We start from the raw sequence: 14,349 nt of genomic DNA on the forward strand, positions 1-14,349 counted from the left end.
CTACATTGCACACATTAACCAAGCCATGTTTGCATATGGGAATAGTTTTGACATGTATGGTTGAACGCTTTTCAAGATACTCAAAGAATAAACACAATCTAAATGGATCAATTTTTTAATACAAGAATTCTATAGTAGATGGCACTTCCTGGAACAAACATCTTGAAAAACATACAAACATGCACATACAGTCACACAACTTGCCCAATTTGTGTAGTAGAATATGTATGACAATTCTGATACTACTCTGTAAATATTACTGTTACTGTTCCACTTTCTATTGTGCCAAAAAGAAGGTAAAACCAACATTTACAATTGTAAGGTACACACTTTATCAATGCATCAACAGCCTTGAGTGGGTTATCTGTCTACCTGTGCTCCCATGAATGGACATGGACATGGACTGCACCAACTGTATTTTATCATTTCCTCACACCTAAAACATACCTCTATTCTTATAATAAGTGGTATGTCATGGTTATTGTAATGTTACATTCTTGAAAAGGTTTTTATGATATGTATTTACACTGTCTGGATTAAAGATGTTACCTCTGCATACTGTGGACATTACAGACTAGCTATTGGTGCAAAATTAAGTTTGTTGTGAAATAAAGACAGCCACACGAAGCAACTCGGACTGGCAGTAGCCTCTGCTAGGTCATAATACAAAATTTTTACTTTAAATTTTGAAGATACTATGAAAGACTCAGGGTTGATTGTTTTTCACACAGTATCACAAAAATTGGTAACATAAAGCACCCCATATTGCAGCCTAAAGGTATATGGCAAAAAAGTCCCAATCAATGTCTCAAAGTACAAAATATCAGTCAGCCAATTACTGTATTGTCCTTATCACATTCTTGAAGCTAACAATAAAGTATTAATTAAGTACAACACATCTCTCTATGACATGATGGAGCCCTTTAAAATCTTGATCAGTATTCTAAATTTAAACATGATTAAATGTGTAGGGTTGCATTCTAGTTCAGCGCAGTCAACTGCATTTCCTCTTACACTACAAACATCCATACCAGTCAGTAAATGTATCTGTTGCACTTGTTATACAGTACATCTGATTATTTTCTTTTATCTGAGCAATTATATGCAAAACACTAAATCTACAGAATGCTATCTAACCTTTCTTGTTTTGGCCACTAGCAGGTACAAATTTTCTTTCATCATCATGATTGCTCTCATCCTATCTTTATTACAAAATATTGACCTAGGGTTTGAATAATGTAACAATTACAAGCACTAACCTTTTACAAACAGACATGTAGTTACATATGTATGTGACTATCTAAAATTCTTCTATTGTTCTATTTAATACTACACTACAGTCATGTGGACTTTGAACCTCAAATATGCTTACCATATCTATTTTTTACATTACAAAGCAGCTTTTAAATTAAGGAACAGAAAATGTACCACAAAAGGACTTCTCCTAGCTATTTCTCTCATAGCCTTGTAGAAAGATTTCACAGTATGAAAAGAGGAAAAAAATGACAACAGATAAAAGATATGAAAATGGTCCACATTTTAAGTCACTCTTTCTTCATGTGCCCTGACACCTCCTCATACCTGTCAATCCTATCTTCATCTTCTTTCTCATCCTCTGACAAGTCGTCTTCATCTTCCATGTCATCCACAACCTCCGTGGTACAGAGGGAGTAGCACAGGAATGTCACGACGAAGGTGGGTAGGCCGATCAGGATGCTCGCTATGAAAGGCTGAGCTCGGAACAGTGACTGTGACACACGGCAAGGAATAGTTCTGTTGAAAGGCTTTTTATCATAAAGCTCGCTAGAACCTGACTATTATTGTTCTAATGTTAAAATGTTCAAGATGATTCAGTAGAGCAGATGTGTCCACTTACCGTGACTCCTGTGAAGAAGTCATAGAAGACTCGCTTTAATCTCTGTAAGAAACTGTTCCCACCATAGGCCTGGAGGACAAAAAAAGGCACTATATTGAGCAGGTTGAAAACTGGGTGAACAAGTTTCCCCCCTTACTGAACTTCTGTGAATTGCATCCCATCACAGTGATTATTCAACACACTTTTCAATACATGTAGTATCATGCAGCTTCTTGAATTGTTGGCAGTGTCAACTTGAAACCAAGGAGTTTCAAACAAGCTTTGAAGATCCTTGTTTAAACAGAGTGTACCTTATTTTTGTACCTTAAATATAGTGTACCTTATAGATAACCGTATTTATTGTAAACAATAGACTCACAGGTGCATCACCACTGATGACTTTTCTAAGGAACCCCTTCAGTTGTGGCCGTGCCATTCCTGCGGTGGGGGTGTCAGGTAGGTAGTAGGACTCTGTGGAGGGCTCCAAGACAATAATGGCCGGGGTGCTGACAAAACTGGGAGATGGAACAATAAAGTATCAATAAAACTATCCCGAGACAACTAGATATCCTCACTGTAAATTGTGATTGCACAGTGCATATTGTATGCATGCATGCAATGCATACTTTGGTTTTCATAGATGAAATGACAAAGTTTTCCACATTGAGTAGCACAATTCACAAATGGCTAACCCTGAAGGATACTCAACAAACAGTCCTATGATGTTTCTATCAACTCCAAACTTGTTCAGGATACAGACAAACCCTTGCAGGACCCATACCTCATGGTGATCTGGTTGATGAGTTCTGTTCCATCCATCCAGCCATACAGAAAGGTACTGCAAGAACAGACGGTGAAACATTTTACCAAGATATACTCTAGTAGTTTTCATATCTACATTCCACCAGTATATGTTCACAATTCCCTTATTAAGTTTACATTACCAGTATTTACCACCTACATGTACAATGTAGTAATTGCTGTTGGCTAACTAAACTGCTATAATGAGTAGACCTACCTGTGAAACTCTGTGTCTCTTCCCTTCGCCAGTTCTTGTAGCATATCTCTTACTCTATAACACAGAAACAAGTCTGGTCAATCCAAGTAAGAAATAAATCAAATGTAACAATGTTGCAATCTCTACAACACTAAAAAAAAAAGAGGTTTTTCATTCAGAAGGTAAATTAGAGAACTGAAACAACAGAAATAATCCTTGGTGCTGAAATGCCTTCCACTCAAGTCTAACTTACAGGCATCACTAAAGTTTATCAACAACATTAATGTTAATTTACATTTCAGTTCTAACATTTGTGAGAAATCTGAGGTCCAATGTAGTAGAATTAAGTTTTCACTGAGCAATGTAAAAGAAAAAGCTATGGGAAATAGAGATATAACCAAGACTGTGCCAAAATGGAAACTTGCTACCATGTCACTTTTTTCATCTCATATCCTAGCAATGATGTAGTCACAGGACTACCACAAGGATAAGTCTGAACTACGTATATTCTAAATTACTACTAACCTTGTGTCTTCTTCTACATCTGTTGGGACTGAACTGTGCTCTATCACTACGACTGCTATCCTTCTGCCTAGATACAAACAGGGATGTGAGAATTGTTACCAAGGGTGGACAACCACTTGATAGAAGAACAGGATATGGAAAACAGTGAAGCAGTACATCACTGTGATCCTGAACAAAGTTACAAAACAATTTTACAAGGCACTTTAAGTTATTTTACTCCTTGAAAGCCTGTCCCCAAAACACATAAATTTTACATAAGAAATGGTAATGACTGTGAAACATTTTTAATTTAGAACTTCTACTTGTATAGCAGCAATCTGAATTCCCCCTATAGTCACAAATTTCAAGAAACAAAGTACATGTATTATTTCTGGAATCTGGAATACTTAGTAATAGTATATCTGATATGTTTAATATATACAGTTTATACCTGAACCTGCCAGTTCGTTAATGTTGTCACCACTTATCCTAGGGAATGCTGGGAATCTCTCCAGCTCTATGAAGTCCTTGAGCAAGGCCTTGTCACCACCTGGACAGGGTTGCACATTTTATTATGATCACCAGGCATTGTAACAAATTATATTTCGATCACTTAAAGGCAGTATTGGTCTTTACTACTTCACTGAATTATGGAATAGGATAAGAAATATAATTGTCAGTAAAAGCAAGTGTTAGATACAGTAGCCTTGGATAAACTACAAGTCTATTGCATGTTATCCTACACAAATTTATAGAAGTTAAAATGTACATTACAAGTATTAGGCAGGCTGTCCTTACCTCCATATTTGAAGTATTTTCGGTCTTTCAAAACCAGAACTGTTGGCAATGTGTCCACTTTAATATCCTGGACATAGCAAAAAACTCTGGTATGTAACTCATTAACAGAACATTTGCAAGAGGATTTCTCTTAGATTCCAGTAAAGTCTTCTTCTATAACATGTTACAAATCTAATTACAGGTTACATCGAGATGGGGAGAGTTCCTTTGAACAACCAAGAAAGAAAAGGGTGAACAAAAACTAAGACACTTATACAGTAAGCACATGATTCCTGCTTCCAATTCTACAGGTTACAGTATTTATCCTATCTATTCCTGATTCAATTAATGACAATAGACATTCCAGCATGACAGTTTGCCTCTCACCTGAGGTAGAATGGTGGGCGGAGCTTGGTAGAAGTAGCCCTTCAACACATAATCTTCTGCTATTGCACTGTATGCTGTCTGTAATAAAACATGTGAAACATATAATTTCTTATTTTATTACAGATATGTTTTTTTCTTAAATAAAAAAAAAACTGAGTGACAATCATACTAAAATTTCAATTGTGTGTAATTGATTGACCTGTTGGTACTCACCTTCAGCTCAGAATCATTATCATCTCCCACATACAGGAAGAAGACAGGGTGTTTGATGCGCAGATCATTCAGCTGGGTCACACTTCTCAGCTCTCTTACTGCAGGACTGTACCACACAAAGAAAAGAAATCTTAATGCCAGTTTAGTAGGAATATAAGTAAATTCAGAGATATTTCAGTATAACATTTAAGACAAACTTCAGTTACTAGCATTGTAATTCACAATGTATCTTTACAAACAAGTTGCGTCAAAATCTGATTCGCTGAGGAGAAGCTTTACACCAAGCACAAATCTCTACAAACAAATGAATGGTTGAGTCCAGCTGACTTACCCTTGTGCTCTCTGAGCAAACTGGACAATGTCCTCCATGGACCTTCCTCCATTATGGGTGAAAATCTGGTCCCCTTTGAAACTAAGGTTAGAAAAATATGTACTGTGTCAAGTATACATGATGAAAATTCCATAGATACAGAAAAGAAGATAAGTGATTATAATTAGTGATGTAATAAAGTGCATCTAGAGCATTTTGACCATGAGTTTTTCAGTACTTACAACTTAATGGTGGGGTATCCCCTGATTGTAAACTCATTAGCAACAGCTGCAAAGGAGAAAGAACAAGTCAATATGTTACTATGTTAATATTTTAACAGAATAAGAAATACAATACTTATCAATCATAGTATATCACAGTATCTGCATTCATAAACTTAGTGATAGGTTTTCAATACTGTCAAACAGAACTTAATGGTGCTAAACAGAAGAAGCATTTGACCATACATAAAATGTGATACAAGCACAAATACTTGCAAGAGATAAGATGCAGCACCATACCTGTGTACCTGGTAGCGTCTACCCGTGCTACCTTGATGGGGGACCCCTGCAGAGACCGGCCTACATTGTGCCACACTGGCTCCAACTTCTTACAGTGTCCACACCACGGAGCATAGAACTGGCAAGTCATAACAAATGTGATGATTGTGTGAAACTACAGTACATTGTACTTGACATTGTACTTGAAGACTATTCACGTACCATTCAGTCATACAAAAGTGTACATTTTACAACTTACCATATCAGAAATAATGATGAAGTAAAGCAAGAGAATCTCTTGCACATTTGTGACAATACATGCACTTCAAACCTTGGATGGGAAGATGACTGGAGTTGACATAGGCAACATAAAAGTCTAGAATGAGTGAAGTGATGATTTCAACTTGAGAGAACACAAATTACATGTAATATCTTATGACTGATTTCATTACTTACTTCTACAAGCCAGGATCCTTTATGTCTGTCTTCAAGAAAGCTGTTAAGAAAAAAAACATTGAGACAATCATCAAGCTAATGAACATAACAATGTTGGGAGATGCATGAAAGGTATAAGTATGATATACATGTACCGTTACTCACTTATTATTCAGCTCAATGACATGACCAAGTGCACACTGGATGTACAGTCCTGCAAGGAAGATGAGACAGATCAGACATGCAAAATATGAGGCCCCAGTTGCATTCATCATTTTACATTTTAAATTTAACTTGTAGTTAATGTAAGATTTAATGTGCAGGTTTGCATTTGACTCTTAGAATGCCATCTATAATGCCTCCCAATCTCAGCTACACATACTCCAAGTTGTATCTACAATGTACATATAAATAGGATTTTAACGTTATGTTACTAAGGCTTTTTCCAACTTTGCTGAAGCCAGGCACACAAATAAATTCATTCTATTGATTTATCTATCTAGAATATTGCACTGCCTATGCCTTTTTATCTATTGCAGTTTTTGTGTATCTCAAAATTTATGTATGTGCGTGATTTCCAAAGATCTCCTGACTGACATGTGCAGCTTTTTTGACTTACTAGTATCTGATCAAATTATGATTACTAGTAGTAATCATAATTACTACCTTGTGTTGAAAATTTTATGGCAGACTAATTTTTTTGCTGCAAAATTTTTACCACTGTTATAAAAATGACCCTGTACCATCAAATCTAGACAACGATCATGCAAAATTTGGACTCTGTGATAGTAACAGAAACATGTCTAATGCTAGGGTAAATCTATAAGATAAAAGATAGTAAATGGGACCAAAATATATCAATTTTCTTACCGAGAAGAAATATCGCCAATTCCCTGATGGGCGCCGCCATCTTTGTTATGCGCATGGAATGATGGGTAATCTAGGGAAGCCCTAAAAAATCCAACATGGCTGCCGTCAGCTTGAAAGTAAGTATCTGAAAATTTGCCTCGATTCAACGTTCGTTTGTAGTGTTTTTGCAGGTATATGGGTATGGTAGTAGACAAAATTATCCACTGATTCTATTGGTGTTACTAAATACTTTCAACTCTTCACAGGGAGATCACAGTTACTGTGTTGTTTGTGTGAAGAGGGAGGGGGCTTTGGCACCTCATGTTACATGTAACATGTCTAACGTTATGTGGGACAGAAAGCATTTGAAAGAGCACCGATTACTTGTACTGATGCTGTCACAGACTGCCCATTGTGTACACCATGTTGGGGGATGTTTGTATCGATTTGTATAGATATCTTTTATGAATTATGTTGCATAAATCATAACTCATCTTATAGGTAAGAACAATCAGGATTCAGGAAAATTATGATTAAATTTATAGCACACTATAACGTTATATACAATGTATTTATACCTACAGCCTAGCCAAGGAGATGCTGATGTTCAGGTGACCTATGAGGACCAGCAGAAGATCAACACATTTGCAAACAAAAATGCAAAACTTGTGGAACTCAAAGAGGAAATTGAGGCGAAGCAGGTGAAAATGCAGAATCTCTCTGCTTTTGATAATGGGGTGTTTGAGTTATTGTTCGTTGAATTGATGTTCTTGTTTGATTATTGATATTCTAAAGGGAGGATAGAAAAATGCAATTGAAATCTCCTGTTAAACATAATGTACATACATCTGTCAGATCAAGCAGCTTTCTACATCTATGAGGACTATTGCTAACAGTATTGTTTGTTTTATTTCCTTTGAAACACAGAAAGAGCTCCAGAACCTGGAGGATGCCTCAGATGACCTCCTGATGGTGGATGACGAGTCTGCACCAATCCCATATCCTTCCTCAAAATCTCTCATGATTTAACTGTCAGAATCCCTCTGTATAGAGATGTTGAGACAAAGTGTCCTTTGAAATGGATTTGTCATGAAATCATGTTTCCTTCCTGTTTCCCTTAACACCAAGTCACATACCGGATAGGGGAGGTATTTATATCCATGCCACTGGAAGCAACACAGGAGAAGCTGGAAGAAGCCAAGACTCAGATTCAACAGCAGATTGCAGGCCTAAATGCACAAGCAGATGAAATTAAGGGAGTTCTAGGAAAACTCAAAGTGGAACTTTATGCCAAGTTCAGCAACAACATCAACCTAGAGATGGATGAAGATTAGAAAATGCCTTTTACATGTACATGTATATCACTGAATGATTTCAGCAACAAAAGCGTGTGTTAATCATCATACAATAGGGAATATAATGTAAAATTTTTGTTTCCATTGTCTAGCTCTCACAAAGCTGTAGGTAGTCTTATGTCTGTTGAAGATGAGTATGTTCTTGTTACATTTTCCTTCATTTTGATTTGTGCATTTGACCTAAATACTGTTTCATAAGCACTGACTTCATATACATTGTATGTGTGAATATTTGAACCTTTTCTTGCAGTTGGTCACATGTTTGTACAGAGTTACATGCAGTGGGCTTCTTTAACCACTGATTTATGGTATGCTGTGATTGTCAGCACGTAATAGATAAGCAGAGCTATACATCAAACTGTATTCTGTGAATATTTATTTCTTCAAATGCTAGCCTTTGTGTCAGACAAATTCTGTGAACCTCTCAATCACTGACTCAGACATTGTAGTAAGTAGACACACTCCCAAATTTTCATCTGCAAAAGTACATTATACTGATTAAACTTAGTTGGAACGAGGACGTTCTCCTTGGTTGGAATCAATATCTGCTATGACAAAAAGAGAAATGACTTTACAAGGGACATCAGGTCTTCTTCTTCTCCCTTTTATAGCCCACATCCATGTTATTGGTAATGAATATGGGAGGGAGTCGCATAGTGTGTAGAAGTCTGTGTTCAGTAACCAATAAAATCAAACTTCATGGATGTGCCCATGGTGATGGTTACTGCAGTATCTGGCCTGTGACAGATGGAGGTCTGTTTGACAACTGTATCACACCATATGGCTCACATAAAGTCTCTCTTGCTGTGCTGCCATTAATTTGGATGCAGAGACATCAACCTGTGAGCCAGATGAAAGAACCTGTGAACTGAAAGTAGTGGTTCAGCTATTTGTTGTTCCAGACTGAGTCTGGTTTGCACCTGCTGCATCCCTGCTGACTCTGTTGTAGCCGGCCAAAGGTCGACTGTACCAACTGTGTGTGCAACAGTTGGCATGTTTTAGGACGTGCTGGGGGTACAGACTGATCCAGTTACTCAAATCATGTCATAGAGCTGTATCAAAGATGTGGTAAAACTATTGTGTGCATTTTCAAGGAGAAAACAACATAAACTGACAATGTCTATGCCTATGTAACACTAGGCAGAACAGAATGGGTCAGGATAACACCCACTATTTTTTTTTTTACAAAACTGCACACCATATTTGATACCTTTTTTTCCTCAGATTAAATAAAAGTGTTTATCATAATTTAAAACTAGGTGAATTTTCATGTAATTCAATGGAGTGTAACTGGGTTTGATAAGTCTCTTGGATCCTACTCAACTATGGTGACAACCAGATACTTCAGGGTAAAATGGACACCAATGCATTGCATGACTACATTGATAGTTTGAACTTGGACAGAATAATTCTAACACTTGGTTTAATCAAGTGGTTTGGCTTGTTCGACTTCTTTTTAGCATGTCTTTGGTCCTTTATCTCAGAATAATCTTTGTTTGGTCCCAAGATATTGTTTTGTCTACGCAGCATTGGCTACCATTGTTCCCAGTCTGATGGGCCCATCAACAGATACAATGGAGTTCAAGAAAAGGTCAACCATGTAAACACTGGCTTGGTGCTTATGCCGTACCTTTGTTGACCCCCAGGAGACATTAAAATAAATGCTTATAGACCACATGTTGAGCCCTTTCCAAAGCCATCAGCACAAAGTCTGCCCCTGAGGGAAAGGAAAATGTACAGGTATTGTTACCAGAAATTGTGTGTTCATGGAGAAATTGATAAATGCAGATTGTTATGGAATGGCATCTGTCAATGGGCAGACAAGAGACATTAAAAAAATTACTTATGCTGGCAGAAAATATTTCCACCTTGCTTTATGCTTCCGAACTACTTTTTCTTTGAATTGAATAATCATGTCAAGAAAATTGTCTCCATTCTATCAATGCTCCAGAAGCTTTTCTGTTGCTAAACCAAGTTGTGGACACGTGCAAGGGCTGATTGAAAATAGATTGCTGACATTCTTTGGTCCTTTGTAAGCATTGAATTTATATGATGTGTGTAATCAATATAGCAGTGATCACATCATAGACTGAGTTTTTCTGGCAAGTACTATTATGTGCACCTTATTACTTTATCCATGGTCCAGTGAAACTTGTGATTGTGCTTTGGAATAGAGACCTAGCTGTCCCACATGGAAAATAACAGTGACTGCAGCCAGATGTCCAACTACTGCCTTTGTTGTATTGTTGTCCCATCTGCCGCCTTTCACTTTCTTTGAAAAGTGCTCTAACTTTTGTACTGAACAAGCAAAATCTACAGATGGAGATGCAAATAAAGTGCTCTTTTGTTCTGCGTAGTTGGCTGACTGTGCAGGCTATAAGGGAAAGTTGATTTTTTTTTTCATATTTGTTGGTGTAGACATGATTTGTTGCTCTGATTTGAAACTTCCTTGCTGTCCTGAGCTAAATGATACTCAAAATTCCTACCATACACAAGGAGACTGAGAGGAATGCTACCCCATCTGTTCAGTCTCCACCTTACACACATGTACCAGAATGGTAAAATCCACCTCACAGGGGAGACAGGAAATACAAAGCACATGAGAGGTGAATTTCGAGTATTTTCATAATCATTTCGACGACGATCCGCCAAAAAGAAGTAATTTCAAGTTGCTTTTAAATGTTGCACCGCAGCAAATCTGATGTACATTGGATATTTAGGTTTGAGCACCCCTCCAGTTCAAATGAATCCTTCCAAATTCAGAGAGGCGGGGCTTCGTTTGATTGACAGGTGGAAACGATCACAAGTTGAGGTGGCCATTTTCGAACACAAGCTGAATGGCAGTGCACGGCGATGTTGTAATCTGAAGGTGAGTTTGAAGTACTTTCTTCATTATTTGTTGAGGCCATAAGTACTTAAGATAACACTACAATTGTCTGTGAATTTTCAGGGGCACTCACTATGTACTGAGGGGGTATGTAAACCAGATGAGCCCTCAGAAAGTATTCTAGTACAAGTACGGAAGTTATTGTTTTGTGGAGCTTGGGTTGGCATCCCGACACGGGGCAAGATGGGTGGGGGTGAAGTCTGTCCCTCTAATCTAAACCGTGCTGATTTACTCAGATAGTCGATCGCCCTGCATAACCTGGTCTGGTTTTTGTGAATGTGTGAAATGTAGCTGGACATCATCCAAGTGTGGTTTTAACTAGATTTGCAAGGGTTGACTTTAGATCATGAAAAGTTGCCAGTGTCTATAATTTTTCCCCCCTCCCCCTTGAATTATAACAAATTGGGTTTGATAGATATGACAGCACTCGGGCACCTTTGGTTATGTAAAGCTAAATCGTGTGTATGATTATGGATCGTATTCTAATAGTTTTTCAGATTTATTTTCCATCTTGGTCATTATTTTGCAAGGGAATTTTTTCACAAAATAGTGTATCACTTGTGTAAGTTGTGTTAACGTTACTTATACAATATATGGTATCATGTTTTTCAAGGTATTATAACTTACGTTTTTGCCATGATTTTGCTGCAAGTTCATGGTTTTTGTCGTCAAACTTCTTATCAATGAAATTTGTATATACTGTAAACCATAATCTATAGACACCTGTATAGAGAATAGAGTTGCAAATTTATGAATAATACAGACTTGAAATGGTGTCCAAGGTCCAGCCAGCTACTTTTATTTATTTATTTAGCTACTTTGCCATCTGCTACTTACATGATGTGATGAAATGCAATAATTTGAAACAAGTTACTTTGATGACGTTCCAGACTTCTACATTACCATACATATAAGTTATGATAATGGCATTTGCCTCAGTTGCTGTCTCTGACTCACTTGTCCTAGGCTACAGAACAATTTTAATTCCAAATCTAGTTTGCTGAGCTTGAAGGCAAAGCCTGATTAATTGATTAATTCCAACACTGCAGATTAAGTGTAATGTTAAGGTGCAATTCCCAATCATGATTGGCATTTCAATAAAGGTTACCCAAGATATTTTGCAGGCCCTATTTGTGTGTTGTCAAAAAGATTAAAGCTTTATACCAAAGCCCATGCATTATCTGTCATTGCCTAAAGGATTAAATCTTAAATGGGATTGCCTTTGATAGTGGAGACAGGTGATGGTCTTAGCGAGGAGGTTAAAATAAGTACTTTGGGTTTAATAGATTTGTACAATTATATAATACATTTTGTAGTAACTTAATCTTTTGTCCAGTATATTCTGCTGTATCAGCAACATCCCATGAGATTAGGGAGTAGAGAGAAAGGCATGGCCAAAACAGATACATTTAGTGATTGCTGTTTTGACAACTAATCCATACCAATAGGCAATAGGATTGTTGGATTTGTGTAGTACTAGACATACAGGGCTAGCTTTATAATGTTTACCATTGGGCAAAAATAGGAATCTGACAATGATCCAGTGATCCAATAGATTTTCAAAATGGCTTGCTTGATTTTCAGCCCAGGGGATTTTATTGTGTGTCATGATTTATTCTAGCCTGGTGCCATCCTGTTACAGTGTTAGCTTACCCCAGTTCCCATACTCACTACATCTATGGATGGCACCCAGGCTGTAATTTTAGATGTGAGATATCCCTGAAGGTTACAGGTTTCCTTGGTGCCATAGTCAAGGCCGTGTATGTAACGTTACTAGGATTGAAAAACTGCCAGATGCTGATAACTTAATTTCCAAACGATTATGAACTGCCCTTACAGTACTGTGTTTAATAATTTGTTAAATTAGGAAGCCAGAAAATTGTATAATATTCTCTCCCCATCTGCTTGAAAATTATCCAAGGCCTAATGATGTTATGTAGGTATTTGCCAGACCACCTGTGGGCCACATGTAACAATCATCTCTACTATGTGGTCGTGAGAACCAGGTCTTAGCATGGCAGTTTTGCTTTGAGAAGAATATACATGGAGTTGTTTGTTGTGAATGGTGTCCTCTGATGAACCCAAGTCTGACGTGAGAGTGCATAAGATATGCTGTTTTTGTGACGAGGTATTTTATGACAGTTTTATGATGATTTTTACAGTCTATTCTATAATGTTTATGGTTTTTGTACAACACATAATCATAGGTATTCAGTCTTGCTCCTAATCTTAAAAGGAGCATTGGTTTCTATATCTGCTTGGTTATCATGCCACACAGTTGCATACCAATTACCATTTATGAAGGTCCTTTGTATGGTAATCACCTAATGTTTTATTTCCCATGCAGTGGCATCTGTAAAGTCTCCCAGCAAATTTAAAGGTACCTCATGAAATTTGCAAACTGGGCATCTGTCAATGTGAGAAACCGAAATACATCAGATGTGATCCTGGAATGAAAGCAAGGAGTTATTATCTGATACATAACCTTGTTTACAGAATTATAAGGGATAATCTTTTGGTAAACCCATGGGAGATGATACAATATAGCTTTCTCATAATTTGAAAGTAGCATTTCTTTTGTGGGATGTTACCGGGTTTGTGCATTGCAATCAATGCATTGTGTTTCATCTGCAGTAGCTTTTCCCCAGAGGTTGTGGTAATGTATGTGTGGTCATGGTTACTAATGGAGTTTTCCAACAGGGACATACTTCTGGAAATACCAATACTTCAAAGAACTGGCGGTCAAGTTCATCTTTAGAGAGGTGTAAAACATTAAAAAAGTTAAACCTTCATAGTAACATGTATTTGCAAATATGTGATTGTCATTCAACTTTGCTCATTCCTTCACTTTTTTTGTGCCTACTGTATTTATTGATGTAGTCTTTGAGGACAGGTATTGACCATTGACCAATACAATATCTATAGGGCATGTTTTTGACAGGTGTGGAATTGTTCTGCATGTTGAAGCGTTTTACCAGTAACGCTCCTGTGCGATATTGTTGACCTTGTGGTAGGACCAGATGGAGAAATCTGAATGCGAGTAACCGGCCCATGAAATTAGAAATCAATACTTTAGAGACTCCGAGGTTGACATATGAACTCCAGGGCATCCCCCCACTACAGCTGTATTGGAAAATTGTATGTGTGTGCTGGATGTATTGAAGTCTGCAAACTGTGCAAATTAAGGGTGAAAGGGACAGATTTTGGTTGGTTGATGATCGCATGTGTTCAGCACCTGGAGTAGTTCTATATCATTGTGTGATGACTATTTTTACTGTCA

At 37.3% G+C, this 14,349-nt stretch overlaps 3 protein-coding genes and 1 long non-coding RNA gene across 4 annotated transcripts in view; 3 read left to right on the forward strand and 1 right to left on the reverse strand.

Moving 5' to 3' along the window:
- Window positions 1-1,076, forward strand: part of LOC109473321 (dermatan-sulfate epimerase-like protein) — a 9,915-nt gene extending 8,839 nt beyond the window's left edge. Inside the window, exon 4 of the mRNA XM_019773190.1 lies at window positions 1,068-1,076. Within this exon, the coding sequence (XP_019628749.1) occupies window positions 1,068-1,076 (9 nt within the window). The remainder of the gene's footprint in view (window positions 1-1,067) is intronic.
- Window positions 104-6,974, reverse strand: LOC109473879 (protein disulfide-isomerase TMX3-like). The gene is made up of 16 exons (XM_019774011.1): window positions 6,849-6,974; window positions 6,144-6,192; window positions 6,000-6,039; window positions 5,565-5,682; window positions 5,286-5,331; window positions 5,065-5,145; window positions 4,734-4,839; window positions 4,521-4,598; window positions 4,155-4,221; window positions 3,808-3,906; window positions 3,378-3,444; window positions 2,874-2,927; window positions 2,637-2,693; window positions 2,235-2,370; window positions 1,877-1,945; window positions 104-1,748 (listed from the first exon to the last, which is right to left on the reverse strand). The coding sequence occupies exons 1-16, from the start codon at window positions 6,901-6,903 to the stop codon at window positions 1,545-1,547; spliced, it is 1,326 nt and encodes a 441-aa protein (XP_019629570.1). The 5' UTR covers window positions 6,904-6,974; the 3' UTR covers window positions 104-1,544.
- LOC109473880 (prefoldin subunit 4-like) lies at window positions 6,877-8,888 on the forward strand. Its single transcript, XM_019774012.1, has 4 exons — window positions 6,877-6,964; window positions 7,412-7,528; window positions 7,755-7,825; window positions 7,960-8,888. Exons 1-4 carry the CDS (start codon window positions 6,944-6,946, stop codon window positions 8,159-8,161), a joined length of 411 nt encoding a protein of 136 aa, XP_019629571.1. The 5' UTR covers window positions 6,877-6,943; the 3' UTR covers window positions 8,162-8,888.
- Window positions 8,889-10,924: 2,036 nt separating this feature from the next.
- LOC109473805 lies at window positions 10,925-14,349 on the forward strand. Its single transcript, XR_002140451.1, has 3 exons — window positions 10,925-11,051; window positions 13,417-13,449; window positions 13,770-14,349. It is a non-coding gene; the product is annotated as an uncharacterized LOC109473805 (long non-coding RNA).

The sequence above is a fragment of the Branchiostoma belcheri genome, unplaced genomic scaffold (genome assembly GCF_001625305.1).
Source record: "Branchiostoma belcheri isolate BF01 breed outbred unplaced genomic scaffold, Haploidv18h27 scaffold3, whole genome shotgun sequence".
NCBI lineage: Eukaryota > Metazoa > Chordata > Leptocardii > Amphioxiformes > Branchiostomatidae > Branchiostoma > Branchiostoma belcheri.

Bases quoted from the DNA above. Each gene is read 5' to 3' on its own strand.
- LOC109473879 (XM_019774011.1), bottom strand. From the start codon at position 6,903: ATGCGCATAACAAAGATGGCGGCGCCCATCAGGGAATTGGCGATATTT. The intron at 6,040-6,143 runs GTGAGTAACGGT...TTTTCTTAACAG, and splicing joins GTCATTGAGCTGAATAATAA to CTTTCTTGAAGACAGACATA. The intron at 2,928-3,377 runs GTTAGTAGTAAT...TCTGTGTTATAG, and splicing joins GATGTAGAAGAAGACACAAG to AGTAAGAGATATGCTACAAG.
- LOC109473880 (XM_019774012.1), top strand. From the start codon at position 6,944: ATGGCTGCCGTCAGCTTGAAA. The intron at 7,529-7,754 runs GTGAAAATGCAG...TTTGAAACACAG, and splicing joins AGGAAATTGAGGCGAAGCAG to AAAGAGCTCCAGAACCTGGA. The intron at 7,826-7,959 runs ATATCCTTCCTC...ACACCAAGTCAC, and splicing joins GACGAGTCTGCACCAATCCC to ATACCGGATAGGGGAGGTAT.